The sequence below is a fragment of the Zalophus californianus genome, chromosome 8 (genome assembly GCF_009762305.2).
Source record: "Zalophus californianus isolate mZalCal1 chromosome 8, mZalCal1.pri.v2, whole genome shotgun sequence".
In the NCBI taxonomy this organism is placed as follows: domain Eukaryota; kingdom Metazoa; phylum Chordata; class Mammalia; order Carnivora; family Otariidae; genus Zalophus; species Zalophus californianus.
Window position 1 is genome coordinate 80,860,674 of NC_045602.1, and position 16,590 is coordinate 80,877,263.

Below are 16,590 nucleotides of genomic sequence, written 5' to 3' on the forward strand. Positions count from 1 at the left end.
GGTCATTTATTCTACTCATAGATCCCAAGAAAAGGGATCTTTGACCAATGGGGACAGGAGCCAAAGGATAAATATTCCCCATTTCCAGGTCACAGGTGGGCAACTCACTTTACACAGTTTCTCAGAGGGTGTCCAGCAGGATTGCGCCCCAGTTGCTCACAGTGCTAACAACTCAATGACACCCCCTTCGAATGGCTTTCCTTCCTCCCTGGTCTAATCATTCTAGTGTGCCCCTCCTGTTCTTCAGGAGTACATCCCAAGATAAACTACCCGAGTGCCAAGTCCTTGTCTAGACCCAAGCTAAGGCGCTGGTACACACATTCAGGAGTTTCTCTGGAGTATATACCTTGTTGGAGGATTCCTGCTTGTGCGCTCTAAGTATGCTTAATTTTATTATGTAATGTCAAACTGATTTCCAAAGTGATCGTACCAGTTTCCATTGCTGCTATCACTGTATGAGGGTTTCTATGGCTCCACAGTCTCACCAACACAGATTATTGTTAGATTTTCTGGGTTTTGTCTCCTCCCCCCCGGCTGTGGATAAGTAATGGTAGAGTAATTTTTATTTTATTTTTATTTTTATTTTTTTAAGATTTTATTTATTTATTTGACAGAGAGAGACACAGCGAGAGAGGGAACACAAGCAGGGGGAGTGGGAGAGGGAGAAGCAGGCTCCCTGCTGAGCAGGGAGCCCAACGCAGGGCTCGATCCCAGGACCCCGGGATCATGACCTGAGTGGAAGGCAGGCGCTTAACGACTGAGCCACCCAGGCGCCCTGAGTAAATTTTATTCTAATGACTAATGTGGTTGGTTGATCACCTTTTCATCCTTTTTTGGCCAATTGGATATCCTCCTTTGTGAAATGCCTTTTAATGTCTTTTGTCCATTTTTATTGGGTGCCTGTGCGTTTGTTGTTGTTGTTGTTGTTTTGTACTGATTTGTAAGACTTAATTTTATTTTCTGTATTCCAGTCTTTTGGTGTTGAAAAGTGCCAGAGCTTGTCTTTGGGTAGTTGTTAATGCTAATATTTTTACCTATCAACTTCACGGGGCTAAGGGAGGCCCAGACAACTATGAAACATCATTTTTGGGTGTGCCTGTGAGGGTGTTTCAGGAAGACATTAGTATTTGAGTTAGTAGATGAGGAAAGAAAATGGGTCTCACCAACAGGGGTGGCATCACTCAGTCCTTGAGGGTCTGAATAGAGCTGAGACACCTGTCTTCTCCTGCCCTTGGACATCAGCACTCCTGGTTCCCAAGTTTTCAGTTTCAGGCTGGGATTGACTCCGTTGACACCCCTGGTTTTCAGAGCTTTGGGTTTGGGCCTGGGCTACACCGCTGGTTTTCCTGGGCCTATAGCTTGCAAATGGCAGATCTTGGGCTTCTCAGTCTCCATAATCACATGAGCTAATCCATGTTGTTCTATGTGTCAGTAGTGTTTTCCTGTTTATTGGTGACTAATATTCCCTTGTGTGGACATAGCACATTTGTTTATTCATTCAACAGTTGATGGATACTTGTGCTGTTTCCTTTTTTTTTTTTTTGCCATTATGCATAAAGCTGCTAATAACATTTGCATCCAAGTCTATGTGGGGACATATGTTTTCATTTTTCTTGAGTAAATACTTAAGAACAGGATTGCTGGGTTGTATGGTAATTATAGGTTTACCTTTATAATAAATTGTCAAGCTTTTTTCCCCAAAGTGTCTATGCCAGTTTGCATTCCCACTGACAACACATGGCAGTTCCTGTTGCTCTACAGCCTTGGCAACACTTGGTATTGAGTGGCTTTTAATTTTAACCATTCTACTGCATAGGTAGGGATGTTTCACTGCAGTTTTAATTTACATTTCTCCAGTGATATTAATATTGGGCAACTTTAAAAAAATAAAAAAATGAATAAAACTGAGCAAATCTCATGAAGAAGTTAAGCCATTATGTCCAACTGCTCAATAAAAATATGTATTCTCACCAAAAAAAAAAAAAAAACTGGACAGATTTTTATGTGCTTACTTACTTTTTGTCTACAGTGAACTTTTGTCTTTGGTGAACTCTTTACTCATTTAAAAATCTGGTTGTGTCTTCCTATTGTTGAGTTGTGAGAGTTATTTTATATATTCTCCATACCAGTCCTTTGCCAGGTATGTGTTTTGCCAATATTTTCTCCCAGTTGCATTTCATTTTCTCCCTGAATTTCCATTTTCTTACCAGTGTCTTTTGAAGAACAAATATTTATAATTTTGATGACATCTAGTTTATCAATTTTTTTCTTTCATGGTTTGTGCTTTCTGTATCATTTCTAAGAAATCTTTGCCTGACCTAAGCCAATGAAAAATATCTTTGATGTTTTATTCTAGAAGCTTAATAGTTTTATCTCTTACATTTAAGTCTATAATCCATTTAAAGACATTTTCTGTATATGGGTGAAGTTCATTTTGTCCCTGCACAGATCAAATTGATCCACCACTCTTTGTTACAAAGACTATCCCTTCTCCTGACTTACATGTTATTATTGTTTTAATGCTGTATTTCTCTTAATACAATGAGACATTGTTATTAGTCTTTTATTCAGTCCACACTTATTTATTTTTAAAGATTTTATTTATTTGAGAGAGAGAGAGAGAGAAAATTTGAACAGGGGAAAGGGGCAGAGGGAGAGAATCTCAAGCAGATTCCCCACTCAGCAGGGAGCCGGACTTGGGGCTTAATCTCAAGACCCTGAGATCACGACCTGAGCTGAAATGAAGAGTTGGACACTTAACTGACTGAACCACCCAGGCACCCCTAGCCCATATTTATTTAGATTTAGCTACATATTCTCCAATTTCCTCACTCTTCATCTTTTCTTGTATCTCAGATCTTCTGTGATCATTTTCTTTCTTACTGAAGTATATCCTTTAGAATTCCCTTTAATGAGGGTCTATTAGTGGCAAACTCTCTTTTGTTTGTCTGAAGTTTACTTCTCTTTCACTCACAGAAAATATTCCCTCTGAGTATAGAATTCTAGCAGTAGCAATGTCTTCAACACACAGAAGTTATCGTTCCACTTTTGGTTTCCATGTTGCTGCTGAGAAGTCAGATTTCAGCCTCAAGGCCGCTCCTTTGAAGATGATGGCTCTTTTTTTTTTTTTTTTTTTGGCTGCTTCAATGTCTTTATTAGCACTGGGCAGAGTGGTCAGGGCAGGGAGCATTGACTTAGGTGTGCATGTGGAGTCCCAGGACAGCAGCCGTCCCCTCAGGCACCTGGCCAGGCTGGTCACCAGCTCAGCACACCAGGGCAGTACTTGTCGATGAGGCCGTGGTCGTAGGGCCGCAGCGCGTCCACATCTGGCAGTTCGGGACTCTTGGTGTAGAGGTCAAATTTGTTAAACTCCTGCACGCAGGGAAGCATGGCCAAGTCCTGCTCACTGCACAGCTGCCGGTCGTCGCCACCCGTGTACCAACGGTAGAAGGAGTGGAATCGGACCATGTAGAAGGCCTCTGGGGGAAGAGAGAATTTGTTGAACTTCATCATCTGGTACATGTACTCGTCATGGCCCCAGGACATGAGGACGTTCTCCAGGCTGTGGTGAGGCTGGTACATGCCGAGCTCCGTGCTGTATCCAGGATCCTGGAGGTCCGGGTTGTCCTGGAAGGTGGAGTCACAGAAAACCACAGAGGCCTGGGGACGGCAGTCAACTGGGAAGGTGTCTCCAACGACCACCCACTGGGGCTCCCCTCTCAGAACCAGGACCTTCCCCAGGTCATGCAGCAGCCCCACGAGATGGAACCAGTCCTTGTCAGGGTGGGCTTTCCGGATGCCCTCAGGGGTCTGGAAGGCATGGAAGGAATTGGGGAAGTCCCCATCTGGGTCCGACTCGTCCACCAGCCTGTCCAGCATGTCCACAGCTTCCAAGACGGTCATTTTCTTGTAGGAGAAGCCCCCAAACTGGGTGTGCTTTTTCCTGACGAAGTCCATGGTCTGCTGCGTGTGCATAAGCTTGTACGTGGCAAAGACATGGTCCAGGAGTGGGCCAGATGTGTAGTTGCGGAAGCTGCCCTTGTCTTTGGCCACCTCTGGGTCCACATCAGGCCAGTAGACCAGGGAAGGGTCTGGGCCCACAGCCATCTTCATCTTCATCTTGAGGGAGTAAAGTTGGCAGGTGGGGGAGAGTCCCACGGGCTGTGTGCCCCTGATTAGGACCCGGAGGCCGAGGCCGGAGTGAGTGTGCTGCCCGAAGATGATGGCTCTTTATTCCTCCCGTGGCTTTAAAATTCTTCTCTATGTCTTTGGTATGCGTCTAGGTGTGGGTTTCTTCCTTCCTCCTTTCTTTCCTTCCTTCTTTCATTAGCAACGTCTTAGACCTCTCTGGTCTCCAGCCTGTCTTTGATGTCTGTGTCTATCTTTGTGCTACGCCTTCGAGAATTTATTGTTGTGGACAGAAGCTTTGTGTCCACCCCCCCACCCACAGTTCATATGTTTGGGGTTTGCCAGATTTGGGGTTAAGGCCTCTAAGGAAATAATTAAAGTTAAGTGAAGTTGTAAAGGTGGGCTCTGATCGGATAGAATTAATGCCCTAAGAAGGACACCAAAGAACTCTCTTTATTCCTGTGTATGCAGCACCAAGTAAAAGCCATGTGATGGCATAATGAGAAGGTGGCCATATACAAGCCAGGAAGAGAGCTCTGACCAGAAACTGAATCAGCTGGAGCCTTGATCTTGGATTTCCCAGGCTCCAGAACTGCAAGAGAAGAAATTTCTGTTCTTTAAGCCACCCAGCCTGTGGTGCTTTGTTATGGCAGCCCAAGCACAGGAATACAATGAATATACTGAAATGGGTTTGTCCCTTATCCTATTGATGGATATTAGTCTTGTTACCAGCTATTGTCTACTATAAATAAAGCTTCTATAAGTACCCTTGTACAAGTCTTTTTGTGAATATAGGTTTTCTTTCTTTTGGGTAAATACCTAGGAATAAAATTGCTGGCTGATAGAGTAGGTATATGTTTATACAACACTGTGTTATGGGCTGAATGTTTGTGGGACCCCCCCTTCGTATGTTGAAGCTTTACCCCTCATTGTGATGGTATTTAGAGATGGGGTCTTTGGGCGGTAATTAGGGTTAGATTAGGTCATAAGGGTGAGGCCCTGTGTTGGGATTAATGGCCTTATAAGAAGAGGAAGAGAGAGTGTTCTTCCACCCACCTTCCTGCCCCACTGTGTCTATGCACCAAGGAAAGCTGTGTAAGGACCACAGCAAGAAGAGAGATAGTTGAAACCAGGGAGAGAGCTCTCACCAGGAATCAAGTCATATGGCATCTTGATCTTGCACTCCTAACCTCCAGAATTGTGAGAAAATGTTTGTGGTTTAAGCCACCCAGTTTATGATATTTTGTTATGATAGCCCAAGCAGACAGAAACACTGTCAAACTGTTTTCCAATATGATTTTTACCATCTTATAGTCCCGTAAGCAGTGTGTGACTACCACATGAGGTCTCTAAATGATGCATGCGGTCATAGCACTTAGCCAGAAGGAGCTATTTTGAATTGGAACTCAGTTACTTGGCTTACTAACATTTTCCAGAGATTTTAGTTTTGTTTACTGTAAGCAATCCAGAACCATCTGGTATTTGCTGCTATCGCAAAGGACTCTCCCACTAGCAAATACTCTCAGGTTTGGTTGCACGAGACTGGCCATCGGTATCTTTACAAGAAGATATGACTAGTAATGGAAGAGAACGGGTTGCAGATCTACTGCTCATCCTTACTTCCCACTCACAAATACTTTGTCAAGAATAATGAGAGGCATGTGGTCAGAGGTAACAAAGCAAGGTTTAAGGTTCGGGGCTGGGAATGTACAAGACGCGCCTGGGATGCTTTCGCCTGGGATGCCTCCTCCAGTCAGAAAAGAAACAGAGCTAGAAAAGATTAATAGGTCATGTCAGAAAAACACAGGAGGCAACTCGAAAGGTCTTCCACTGGGAAGAGATGGAATAATTTAAGCATCAAAAAGAATAACGGTGGAAGGAAGTTATTTTAAAAACTAAACATACATTTATTTACTGTACTCCCTGGCAATTGTTCTCCTGGGCATTTTCCCCAGAGAACTAAAACCGTGTGTCTCCCACAAAAACCTATATACATCAGTGTTCATAGCAACTTTATTTGTAACAGCCCCAAAATGGCAGCAACCCAAATGTTCCTCAATATGTGAATGGCTAAACAAATGGGTATACCTACACCATGGAATACTACTCAGCAATAAAAACTGATACATGCAACAACTTGGGGGGATCTTATAAACATTTTGTTGAGTGAAAAAAAAGTCCCAGACTCAAAAGGTCACACATTGTATGATTTCATTTATGTAACATTCTCAAAATGACAAAGTTATAGGGTTGGGAAACAGACTAGTGGTTGCTAAGGGTTAGTGATGGTACATGGGGGTAGATGTGTAACTATAAGGGGGTAGCATGAGGGAGCTTTTTGTGATGGTGGAAGAGTTCTGCATCTTGATTGTGGTGGTGGTTACACAAATCCACATGTGGCAAAATGTCATAGAACTCTACACACAAGCACCAATGTTCAATTCCTGCTTTTGATGTTGTACAATAATCCTGTAAGATATAAGTATAGGTAATGGGTACACTGGTCTTTTGAGTTAATAATGATTAAAAACAAAAACAAAAACAAAAGACAAATCCTCAATAGTCATCACTGGAACCTACCAGGGCATCTGATTTATTCTATTTTTTTCTAAAGCAAAAATAATCTAAGCATTTATCCTGCCTTTCCTCTTATATTTCAATTATATTTCAAGGTAACCAAACTGTTGATGAGGGAAAGATTTTCTTTCTAGAAAAATTCTAGCTAATACAGCTAGAAGAAATTAGAAAATTAGAAAAAAAATCATTTTGCAACCCCTAATGGAGCCATCAATATAGGCAACGATAATCAGTGTATAAAATACTAAGTGAAATTTCGAGTGGAATCTTATAGTGGATACATCTGCCTGGCAACACTTGAGCCCCATGATCAATCTTAATTCTTAATTTCATCAAATGTGGGACAAAGGACAGTCTTAGTCTGTTTGGGCTGCTATAACAAAATAGCATAGACTAGGTGGTTCAAACAACAGACATTTATTTCTCACAGTTCTGGAGGCTGAGAAGTCCAAGATCAAGGTGCTGGCAGGTTTGATGTCTGGTGAGGGCTCTCTTCCTGGCTTGTAGACAGCCACCTCACTGTGTTCTCACATGGCCTTTCCTCTTGTTCTCTTTTTATAAAGGCACTAATCCCATCACGAGGGCCCCACCCTCATGACCTCATCTAATCCTAGCTGCCTCCCAAAGTCCCCACCTTTAAACACTGGGGTCTAGGGCTTCAACATATGAATTTTGGAAGAACACAAACATTCAGCCCATTACAGTGACATCACGTGTTTCCTGATGTGATGTAGTAGTGTGTACACAAGTAGGAATTGCACAGGGCTATCTATGAAGTGCTTTAAAAAAATTTGGCCTGACCTACGAAATGGGAGAAGATATGTGCAAATGACATGTCTGATAAATGGTTAGCATCCAAAATCTATAAAGAACTTATCAAATTCAACACCTCAAAAACAAATAATCCAGTTAAAAATGGGCAGAAGACACAAATAGACATTTTTCCAAAGAAGGCATCCAGATGGCTAGCAGATACATGAAAAGGTGCTCATCAGGGAAATACAAATCAAAATTATGATGAGATACCACCTCACACCTGTCAGAATGGCTAAAATTAACAACTCAGGAGACAACAGATGCTAGTGAGGATGTGGGGAAAGGAAAATCCTCTTATACTGTTGATGGGAATGCAAACTGGTGCAGCTACTCTAGAAAATAGTATGGAGGTTCCTCAAAAAGTTAAAAATAGAATACCCTATGACTCCGCAACTGCACTACTAGGTATTTACCCAAAGGATACAAAAATACAGATTTGAAGGGGTACATGCACCCTGATGTTTATAGCAGTATTATCAACAATAGCCAAATTATGGAAAGAACCCAAATGTCCATTGACTGATGAATGGATAAAGAAGATGTGGTATATATAAACAATGGAAAATTACTTAGCCATCAAAAAGCATGAAATCTTGTCATTTGCAATGATGTAGATGGAGCTCGAGTGTATTATGCTAAATGAAATAAGTCAATCAGAGAAAGACAAATATCATACGAATTCACTCATACGTGGAATTTAAGAAACAAAGCAGATGAACATAGGGGAAGAAAAAAAAGAGAGGGAAGCAAACCATCAAAGAGTCTTAACTATAGAGAACAAACTGAGGGGTGTTGCAGGCGAGGTAGGTGGGAGGATGGGCTAAATGGGTGATGGGTATTAAGGAGGGCACTTGGGATGAGCACTGGGTGCTCTATGTAAATGATGAATCACTAAATTCTACTCCTGAAACCAATATTACACTATATGTTAACTAACTAGAATTTATTATTTTTTTGTTATTTTCCATAGAACTTTTATTTTTTATTTCTTAATTTAATTTTATTTAAATTCAATTAATTAACATACAGTGTATTATTAGTTTCAGGGGCAGGGGTCAGTGATTCATCAGTTGCATATAACACCCAGTGCTCATTAATCATGTGCCCTCCTCAATGCCCATCACCCAGTTACCCCATCCTCCCCATCTACCTCCTCTACCCTCCAGCAACCCTCAGTTTCCTATTAACTAACTCGAATTTAAATAAAAACTTGAAACAAACAAACACACAAAAATTTTGGCTTGAGGGGCACCTGGGTGGCTCAGTCGTTAAGCGTCTGCCTTCGGCTCAGGTCATGGTCCCGGGGTCCTGGGATCGAGCCCCGCATCGGGCTCCCTGCTCGGCGGGAAGACTGCTTCTCCCTCTCCCACTCCCCCTGCTTGTGTTTCCTCTCTCGCTGTCTCTCTCTGTCAAATAAATAAATAAAATATTTAAAAAAAAAAAAATTTTTGGCTTGAATCTGCCCAAGCATCTGTTTTAACTTCTAGATAACAGAAAAACAGAATGCAATGGAACAAGTTATATAATTCAGAATGTGGAACACTCCATGGTATGAATAACCCAGTTTCTTCAACAAATAAATGGCCTGAAAAATTATGGGTATATGGTTATAGATATGAAAAGATTTAGGAGACATAAGATGAGGTACAATGTAGGGATCAACTGTTAAAATCTATTATTGAGGTAAGTAGAGAAATCTGGATGTGGGCTAAGTATTAGAAGATATGAAAGAATGTTGTTATATTTATTAGATGTGATAAAGACTTTTTTGCTAGGTAAAACATTCTGTTACAGAGACATCCTGCAGTATTTACTGTTACAATATTTGCAAATCATGTACCTGACAAGGGACTTGTATCCAGAATATCCAAAGAACATCTACAACTCAATAACAAGAAAACAAATAAGCCTATCTAAAAATATGCGAATGGAGTGCCTGGGTGGCTCAGTGTGTTAAGTGTCCAACTCTTGATTTCAGCTCAGGTGATGATCTCAGGATGAGATCCACTCCGCACAGAGTCAGCTTGGATTCTCTCTCTCCCTCTCCCTCTGCCCCTTCTGCTGCTCACATGCTCTCTCTCTAAAATAAATAAATACAGGGACGCGTGGATGGCTCAGTTGGTTAAGCGTCTGCCTTCGGCTCAGGTCATGATCCCAGGGTCTTGGGATCGAGCCCCGCATCAGGCTCCCTGCTCAGCTGGGAGCCTGCTTCTCCCTCTCCCTCTACCTGCTGCTCCCCCTGCTTGTGCTCTCTCCCTCTCTCTCTCTGTCAAATGAATAAATAAAATGTTAAAAAAATACATAAAATCTTTAAAAATAAATAAATAAATAAATAAGAAAAAATGTGCAAAAGATTTGAATAGACATTTCTCCAAAGAAGATATGCAAATGGCCATAAGCACATGAGAAAATGCTCAACATCGTTAGTCATTAGGGAAATGCAAATCAAAACCACGATGAGATACCACCTCCACCCACTTGGATGCCTATGATCAAAGAGGCAAGTGATAGATATTGGTGAAAATGTGGAACCATTACCCATTCCTGATGGGAATATAAAATGGTGCAGTCACTTTGGAAAACAGTTTGGTTGTTCTTGAAAATGTTAAACATAGAGTTAGCATATGAACCAGCAATTTCATTCGTAGGTATATATACCCAAGATAAATGAAAACGTATGTCCACACAAAAACTTGTACACCAATGTTTGTAGAGGCCTCATTCAAATGGAAATGACATTATTTATGTTTCCATTCAGGGAAAACAACCTAAATATCTATCAAATGATGAATGGATAAACGAAATGTGGTTTATCCATACAATAGAATACCATTTGTCAATAAAAGGAGTGGTTGCTAGGGGCTGGGAGAAAGGGAGAAGAGTGAGTGACAGCTTTCTCCCCGACCTGATACACACAGCAACCTTCTTTGAAACCTCCTGGATGTGGAGCGGGGGTGGGGTGGAGAGGGCAGAGGCGCGTTTACTTCTGACTCACCCTTACCTGGAGTGTATAACCCTTCAGATGTTCCAATTTGTGAGGTCTGCTCTTTGACTCCCTACCCTGGGTGGGTTCTGGTATTCGGCTACTGCTCTCTTCACCCTAAGAGGTCATCAAACCTGAAGTTCAAAGTTATGTAGATTGGAAAAAGTAGACCTAGTGGTTAGCTTATCCCACTAAAGTCCACTTTCTCTTAGATTTTGATCTGGAGATTTTTTTTTTTTCTTCCTATCTAGTCAGCTTTTTGATGCTTTTAAAAAGATGTTTTCTATTTTTCCCAATACACATAGTAGTTTTCACCTGATAAATTCATTCAAATAAACAAGTTTGCTATATTTCTGAAACCGATAATTGATTTTAAATCCCTTAATAATTTTAAATTCATGGCCATTAATTTCAAGAAGCCGCTGGGGCTGCCTGGTAGTGCTACTCAACAACTCTGATTCATTGTCTCACCCTTCTAGAAGATTCTCACAATTTCTTTTTTCCTACTTTCTTCAGCTCTTTTTTTCAAATTACACCTTCTGAAGGAGACCTTGCTGGCGAACCCTATAAGTAACACCTGCCTCCCCATCACTATCTCCCTTCTTGCATGTTATTTTTCGTATTATACTTAGTAATAGCAATCACTACCTAAGATATCAGACTTCTGTTGATTAGTTAAGTGTTATTCTTCTACCAGGAATATAAACTCCAGAGGAGCAGGAATTTGCCTGTTTAGTTCCATGATGATCCCCGATGCTTAGAGTACTTGATAAGAGAGTATACATGACAAATATTTAATTTCGGAACACATCGCCATACATTTTAGATCAAATATCTGTGTTTGCAAGATCTGTCTGCTGCCAGAATGTTAGTGGGCTTCCAGTTTAACATCATTGTGGGTGCAATTTTATGTTCCAAGATCTATGTGCTATTTGATGTGCTTCTCTTTTTGCAAGCACCATATTGACACTAGTGATGGGCCCTGGGAAGATTTCTGTTTGTACACGGTCTCATTAGTATTTCTATTTCGGATGACTGTTCCAGAAAATACTATTGTCTCCGTGGCAGATGGCTGAGTGAGGCCAGCTGAGGTGCACGAGGTCCAGCCCAGATCAGCATAACTGTCCAAGCAATCTGAGGACCGGTGAGGAACAATACACATAGTATGGCTGTTTTAAGCCATTAAGGATTAGTTTGTCATGCCCAAATTGTGAAGTGATAGATGGTGCAAGCAGAAAACAATCTTTGCCATTCACTCTGTGAATTATTTCTGGCTCTTGGATAAAAACCCAAGTTTGGGGAAGGGGCCAGAGGGAGCTCCTATTTATGCTCATGTTCATGTTCACATCATAGACCAGGTCACTTTCGATCATAAGACCTGTTATGACTTCAAATCCACTTCTTTATGGCATAAGTGACGCTGCCTTGATCTAAGGGTGACTTGGTTTACATTTAGGTGGCCATGTCAAAAGGATGTCCCCAAAGCTGCTGCGCTCAGTGCTTATAGATAGAAAACCCTTAATACTAAACATTTGTGAAGACTTACCAAGAGTGTTCCATCTGGGCAAGGCTACTCTTTGGTGATCTAAAGAGCTCTTTGAAGACCTCGGGACATTAGCTCCTGCTGTGGCGAGGCTACTCATTGCTGGGGAGCCTCTTCCCCGCCAACACCAGCCCCTCGGCTCTTCTAGCATGGTGCTCTAGCAACAAGATGCTTTCAATCTGGGCTGGCTGCTGGACATCCGCTCTCGGGTAGCTCAGCCGACTCTTCTGAGAACCAACTGGTGGAAACGTACCCCTCGATTAAATTTGGACTTTCTTTCTTTCATCTCCCCTTTGCCTGGGACAGTAGTGTAATTAATCTATCACTGGTTTGGAGTATGTTCTTTCTTTATTGGCTCATGAAGAGACATTATCCTGGATGCTACTGGCTTTGACATATCATTATTATAAATTATAATTCCTGCAGTGAACTTTCGTTAAATAAATTATTGGCGAAAACAGTCTCAGTCTCTGAGCATAATTTGCCATGAATGAAACAGGAACCATCTCCGTTGGGTAATTAGAATGTCTGATCCAGTGTAATAATCCAAATGTCAAACTTTATTAAGGATAAAAGCGTCTTCTCTCCCCTGGCTGAGAACTATGCTGGGTCTTGAGGCCTGAGGTGAGGGAGGAGGATGTGGTTAGATTCTTGGTCTCCTTGCTCGGCCTCCTGCCTCAGCTCATCAGGGAGGTGGACTGAGTGGGAAAAACAAAGATGTACATGGCAGGGGCAGTCCCATGTTCACATCGGTGCTCGGTGGTCTTCGAGGCTTTCTAGCCTGGCTCACTGTCTCTTGAAATCTTGTGTGCTTCTTAGCCATTCTCCCACCAGGAACCTCTAACACAATCCCCATTACGTGTGCAATGCCTTCTATTTTTAAAAATACATTTTCACACATAACATAAAGCAGAAAAGTAAATCAAATCATAAGCTTTGTGACGCATTTTCACAAAGTGAACGCACTTGTATGGCTACCCTGGCAGCCAAGACCTGCAAACACCATGAGGGTCCCGGTAGCCCCTTCCGCTCCTCTTTCTTACTACCCGCCCTCAACCCCTACCCTAACTTCTAACCCCAGTGATAAACAATTCCGACTGTTGCCTTTGATAAACCTGGTTGGCTTTTTCAAGGACGTTATCAGTTTACCTCCAGATACGCAAACAAAATTCACTGTTCCCAGACTGATACATCTTGGTGCTACCTTTGTTCCTTGACTCAGTCTCCCAACCCTCTACTTATATGCGAGCAAACAAAGGATATGCAAGGTCACTGAACAGTGAGCAAAGGAGTATCTCTGAGTTAGTCTTTGACAAACAACTCCTCCCAGAAAGCTTCAGTAATGACGTAATATATTAAGTGTAGGGGGAGAGGGCCTTGAAAAATGATTAGTTCTTTAACTATAAAGATGAATAATTCTTAATGAATCTAGAGACAGAGTTCTTATGTTTCTTTAAAATTTCCAAGCATTTAGGGAAATTTAATTCATTTCTTAAATAACATGAGATCAATAAAATATTCTCTATTATCTCCACTTATGCCAGAAATCATGTTAAGCATGAATTGTTAAATTCCTTTTAAATATTATAATCAGTTACATAAAAATTGATCTGGTTTAACAAGGCTCTATTCTCAGTTTCAACATTTCTTAGGATTTTGCAACAAAGAGAGGAATAAAAAGTGATTCAAAGCAGGATATCATCATTTGTTGCAGACACTGTTGGGTTCAAAATTCGACCTTACTTTAGGAATGTTCTTAACGGACCAATGTGTAAGCCAAATAGTTGGTATCAAATTGTACTTTGTCTGTTCCTCACTGCCTGAGGGGATCTTTCTGCAAATTCTATTTCAATCAAGGCACTACCAAGGGGAAGAAAAATGTTACCATTGGCCTTCTTCTCCTTGTATCAGTTTGTATACTTCAAACTTTATCTTTCTCTAGAGATTTATCCATTTCTCTCTCTTTTTTTTTAAAGCATATTCTTTTTTTTTTTTAAGATTTTATCTATTCATTCATGAGAGACAGAGAGAGAGAGAGGCAGAGGGAGAAGCAGGCTCCCAAGGAGCAGGGAGCCCAATGTGGGACTCGACCCCAGGCCCCCGGGATCATGACCTGAGCCGAAGGCAGACGCTCAACCATCTGAGCCACCCAGGCGCCCCTATCCATTTCTCTACTCCCAACAAGATTTCTCAAATTTCTCTTCTGTTAAGTTCCCAATAAACACACCTGAAAAGCCCTGAAGAAAAGCAACAGAGGCAAAAATTATTCTCCAAATCAGTTTATATGATTCATCAAAACTAACTCCTTGAAATACATATAAACATAACACATACAATGCTACCTCTATTATGTACATAAAATCTTCTTTCCTATCAATACAAAAGCTTTAGCATTTAATATATTCTTAAGAGTGAAAATCTATGTTTCCTTATGTCCTATTCAAATAAATAATCTTATATGTTGCATTGCTTTCCCTGAAAAAAAATATTTTCAGAGCTTTGGGGTACATCTGATATGTGAATTACAAATTTTTGTCCATCTTTTAAGGTTACAAGGGCTTCTTGTCCCACAGGAAGGCTGAGTTTGACTGTGCTTTCCGTGGCCTTGTCCTCCAATAATACCTGGATGAGCTGCAAGGGGGAAATGTTTAAAAGACAAAGATAGAAAGAAAAGTTATTCCCTGTTGCAGGACCCACCATTTATATTCTTCTACCACGCCCTCGCCCGACCCTTGGACCTCAACTGGAAGCTTCTGCCTTTATTTGTTCCTACTACAGGATATCCTAATTTCTTTGAAGAATGCTCGGGGCCTGGTGAGGACTTCAGGGAAGGAATCTCAACCCTGGGATGGTGTAAGAGAGAGGGGCCATGGGGGGTGAGGCAGGTGGGCTCTCTTTAGGAAAAGGAATGGGCCTGCAGTTGTTTGTGAGGAACTGAGATCAAACCAACACTCTTCCATTAAAGACATGGGAGAGTGTGGATCCGTTGTGAAAATCAAGAAGGAACCTGTGAAATGTTTAAGGGGCTCCTAGGTGGCTGCAATGCTCATTGCTTTGGCTGCCTTCCAGATGGATACCAGTCCCTGCATTCTTGGCTCAAATTCCCACATAGACCCTCCCTCCACCATCCATCAAATACACCAGTAGATAAGGGGTGGTGGGGGGAAACCATGAAAACAGTCATTGGTTAAATTAACACTCAGTTGGGTAGTAATAGATTTGAGAGATTCACAGATTCTAGAGTTAGCTTAGTGCCCACTCTTGGATAAGCCATCTAACTTGCCTGAGCAAGGCTTCCCATCAGAGAAACCAGGATACTATGCCTTCCTTCCCTTAGCTCCGATGGTACTGGGAAGATTAGCAATTCCTTGGACATGAATACTTTCAAACTGATAGAGACCTATTTTCTTGGGTCTGGTTTCATTGATAACCCCCTCCACGCCCCATAAGGGAATATATTTTACAAAGATGTACACAAAACAACTTCAAACGCAAGGTGAGTGAAAGTATTTCTCACTCTTTCTCCCTAAATTTGACAATAACCATCACCACCCAATGAGAGGATGTTTTTCTTCTCTCTCAAAAAAATCATCTTTACCTTTGTCCTATAGCCAGAGTCCCTTGTTTTTAAATATTTTTGCCATGCTTTAATCTTTGAGTACATGCCCTAAAGTGAAAAATGTGTAGTATGCTTTTATTTTTTGTTTTAATTTTTTATTTCTAAATATTTTTTTAAGTGATCTCTACACCTAATGTGGGGCTCAAACTCACAAGCCCAAGATCAAGAGTCACGTGCTCTACTGACTCAGCCAGCCAGGTGCCCCCATGTGGTATGTTTTTAAAAAGAATATTCCTTATTTAATATCTGTGATTTTTTACTTTATTCTTAAACACTCCTGGGCACCTTCCTATCGTGAACGTTGCTGGAGTGTAGAAGAGTGACAGATGGATATGGCAGTCCAGAATGCTGACTCTGGATGTCATCATAGGTGCAGGGCAACACTAAATTGTTCAAAGAATGAGGAAGCCACAGATGTGCTGCTGAATGGGGTGTTAACTCGTGGCAGATGAATGCAGATGGGACACTGAGGGTGTGCTTTTTTGTTGATGAGGAGTGCAAATGCTGAATAATGAATGCAATAAAAATTAGATGAGCATAACTTTTTGGTGTTAGAGTGTTTAAGTCATTATAGCTAATTCAGCAGGCATGCACAGACAGAAGCAGGTTTAATTAATCTCTAATGCATATTACCTTGGGTTATCTGACATTCATCTGCCTGTATTGCTTTATTATGTAGTTCAATTAAGTATTTAATGTCTTTCTCCATTGTTTCCACCAATTAAATATAAGTCAAACCCTACTGCAATAAACTTCGGAGTTGCTAGGGGATTGGGTGGAGTGTTGTGGAAAGGCGCTCAGATTAAGTTTCTTTGGAGAAATAATAATGATGACTAATGATTATGGGTTCTTACTATGTTCCAAGAATTTTGCGATGATTGACTTATTTAAACTTCTTAACAGCCCTATGGAATTAGATATTAT

The 16,590-nt window shown here is 41.2% G+C and overlaps 2 protein-coding genes across 11 annotated transcripts in view; both read right to left on the reverse strand.

Moving 5' to 3' along the window:
- Positions 1-3,255: 3,255 nt before the first annotated feature.
- LOC113938121 (inositol oxygenase-like) lies at positions 3,256-4,123 on the reverse strand. The gene has a single exon (XM_035728961.1). It carries the CDS (start codon positions 4,117-4,119, stop codon positions 3,256-3,258), a length of 864 nt encoding a protein of 287 aa, XP_035584854.1. The 5' UTR covers positions 4,120-4,123.
- Positions 4,124-14,321: 10,198 nt separating this feature from the next.
- Positions 14,322-16,590, reverse strand: part of RFX8 (RFX family member 8, lacking RFX DNA binding domain) — a 251,754-nt gene continuing 249,485 nt past the window's right edge. For all 10 annotated transcript variants that reach the window (XM_027622412.2, XM_027622418.2, XM_027622415.2 and 7 more), the window contains one exon: positions 14,322-14,678. In XM_027622412.2, coding sequence (XP_027478213.2) covers positions 14,502-14,678 — 177 coding nt within the window. In that variant the 3' untranslated portion in view covers positions 14,322-14,501. The remainder of the gene's footprint in view (positions 14,679-16,590) is intronic.

Bases quoted from the DNA above. Each gene is read 5' to 3' on its own strand.
- LOC113938121 (XM_035728961.1), bottom strand. From the start codon at position 4,119: ATGAAGATGAAGATGGCTGTGGGCCCAGACCCTTCCCTGGTCTACTGG.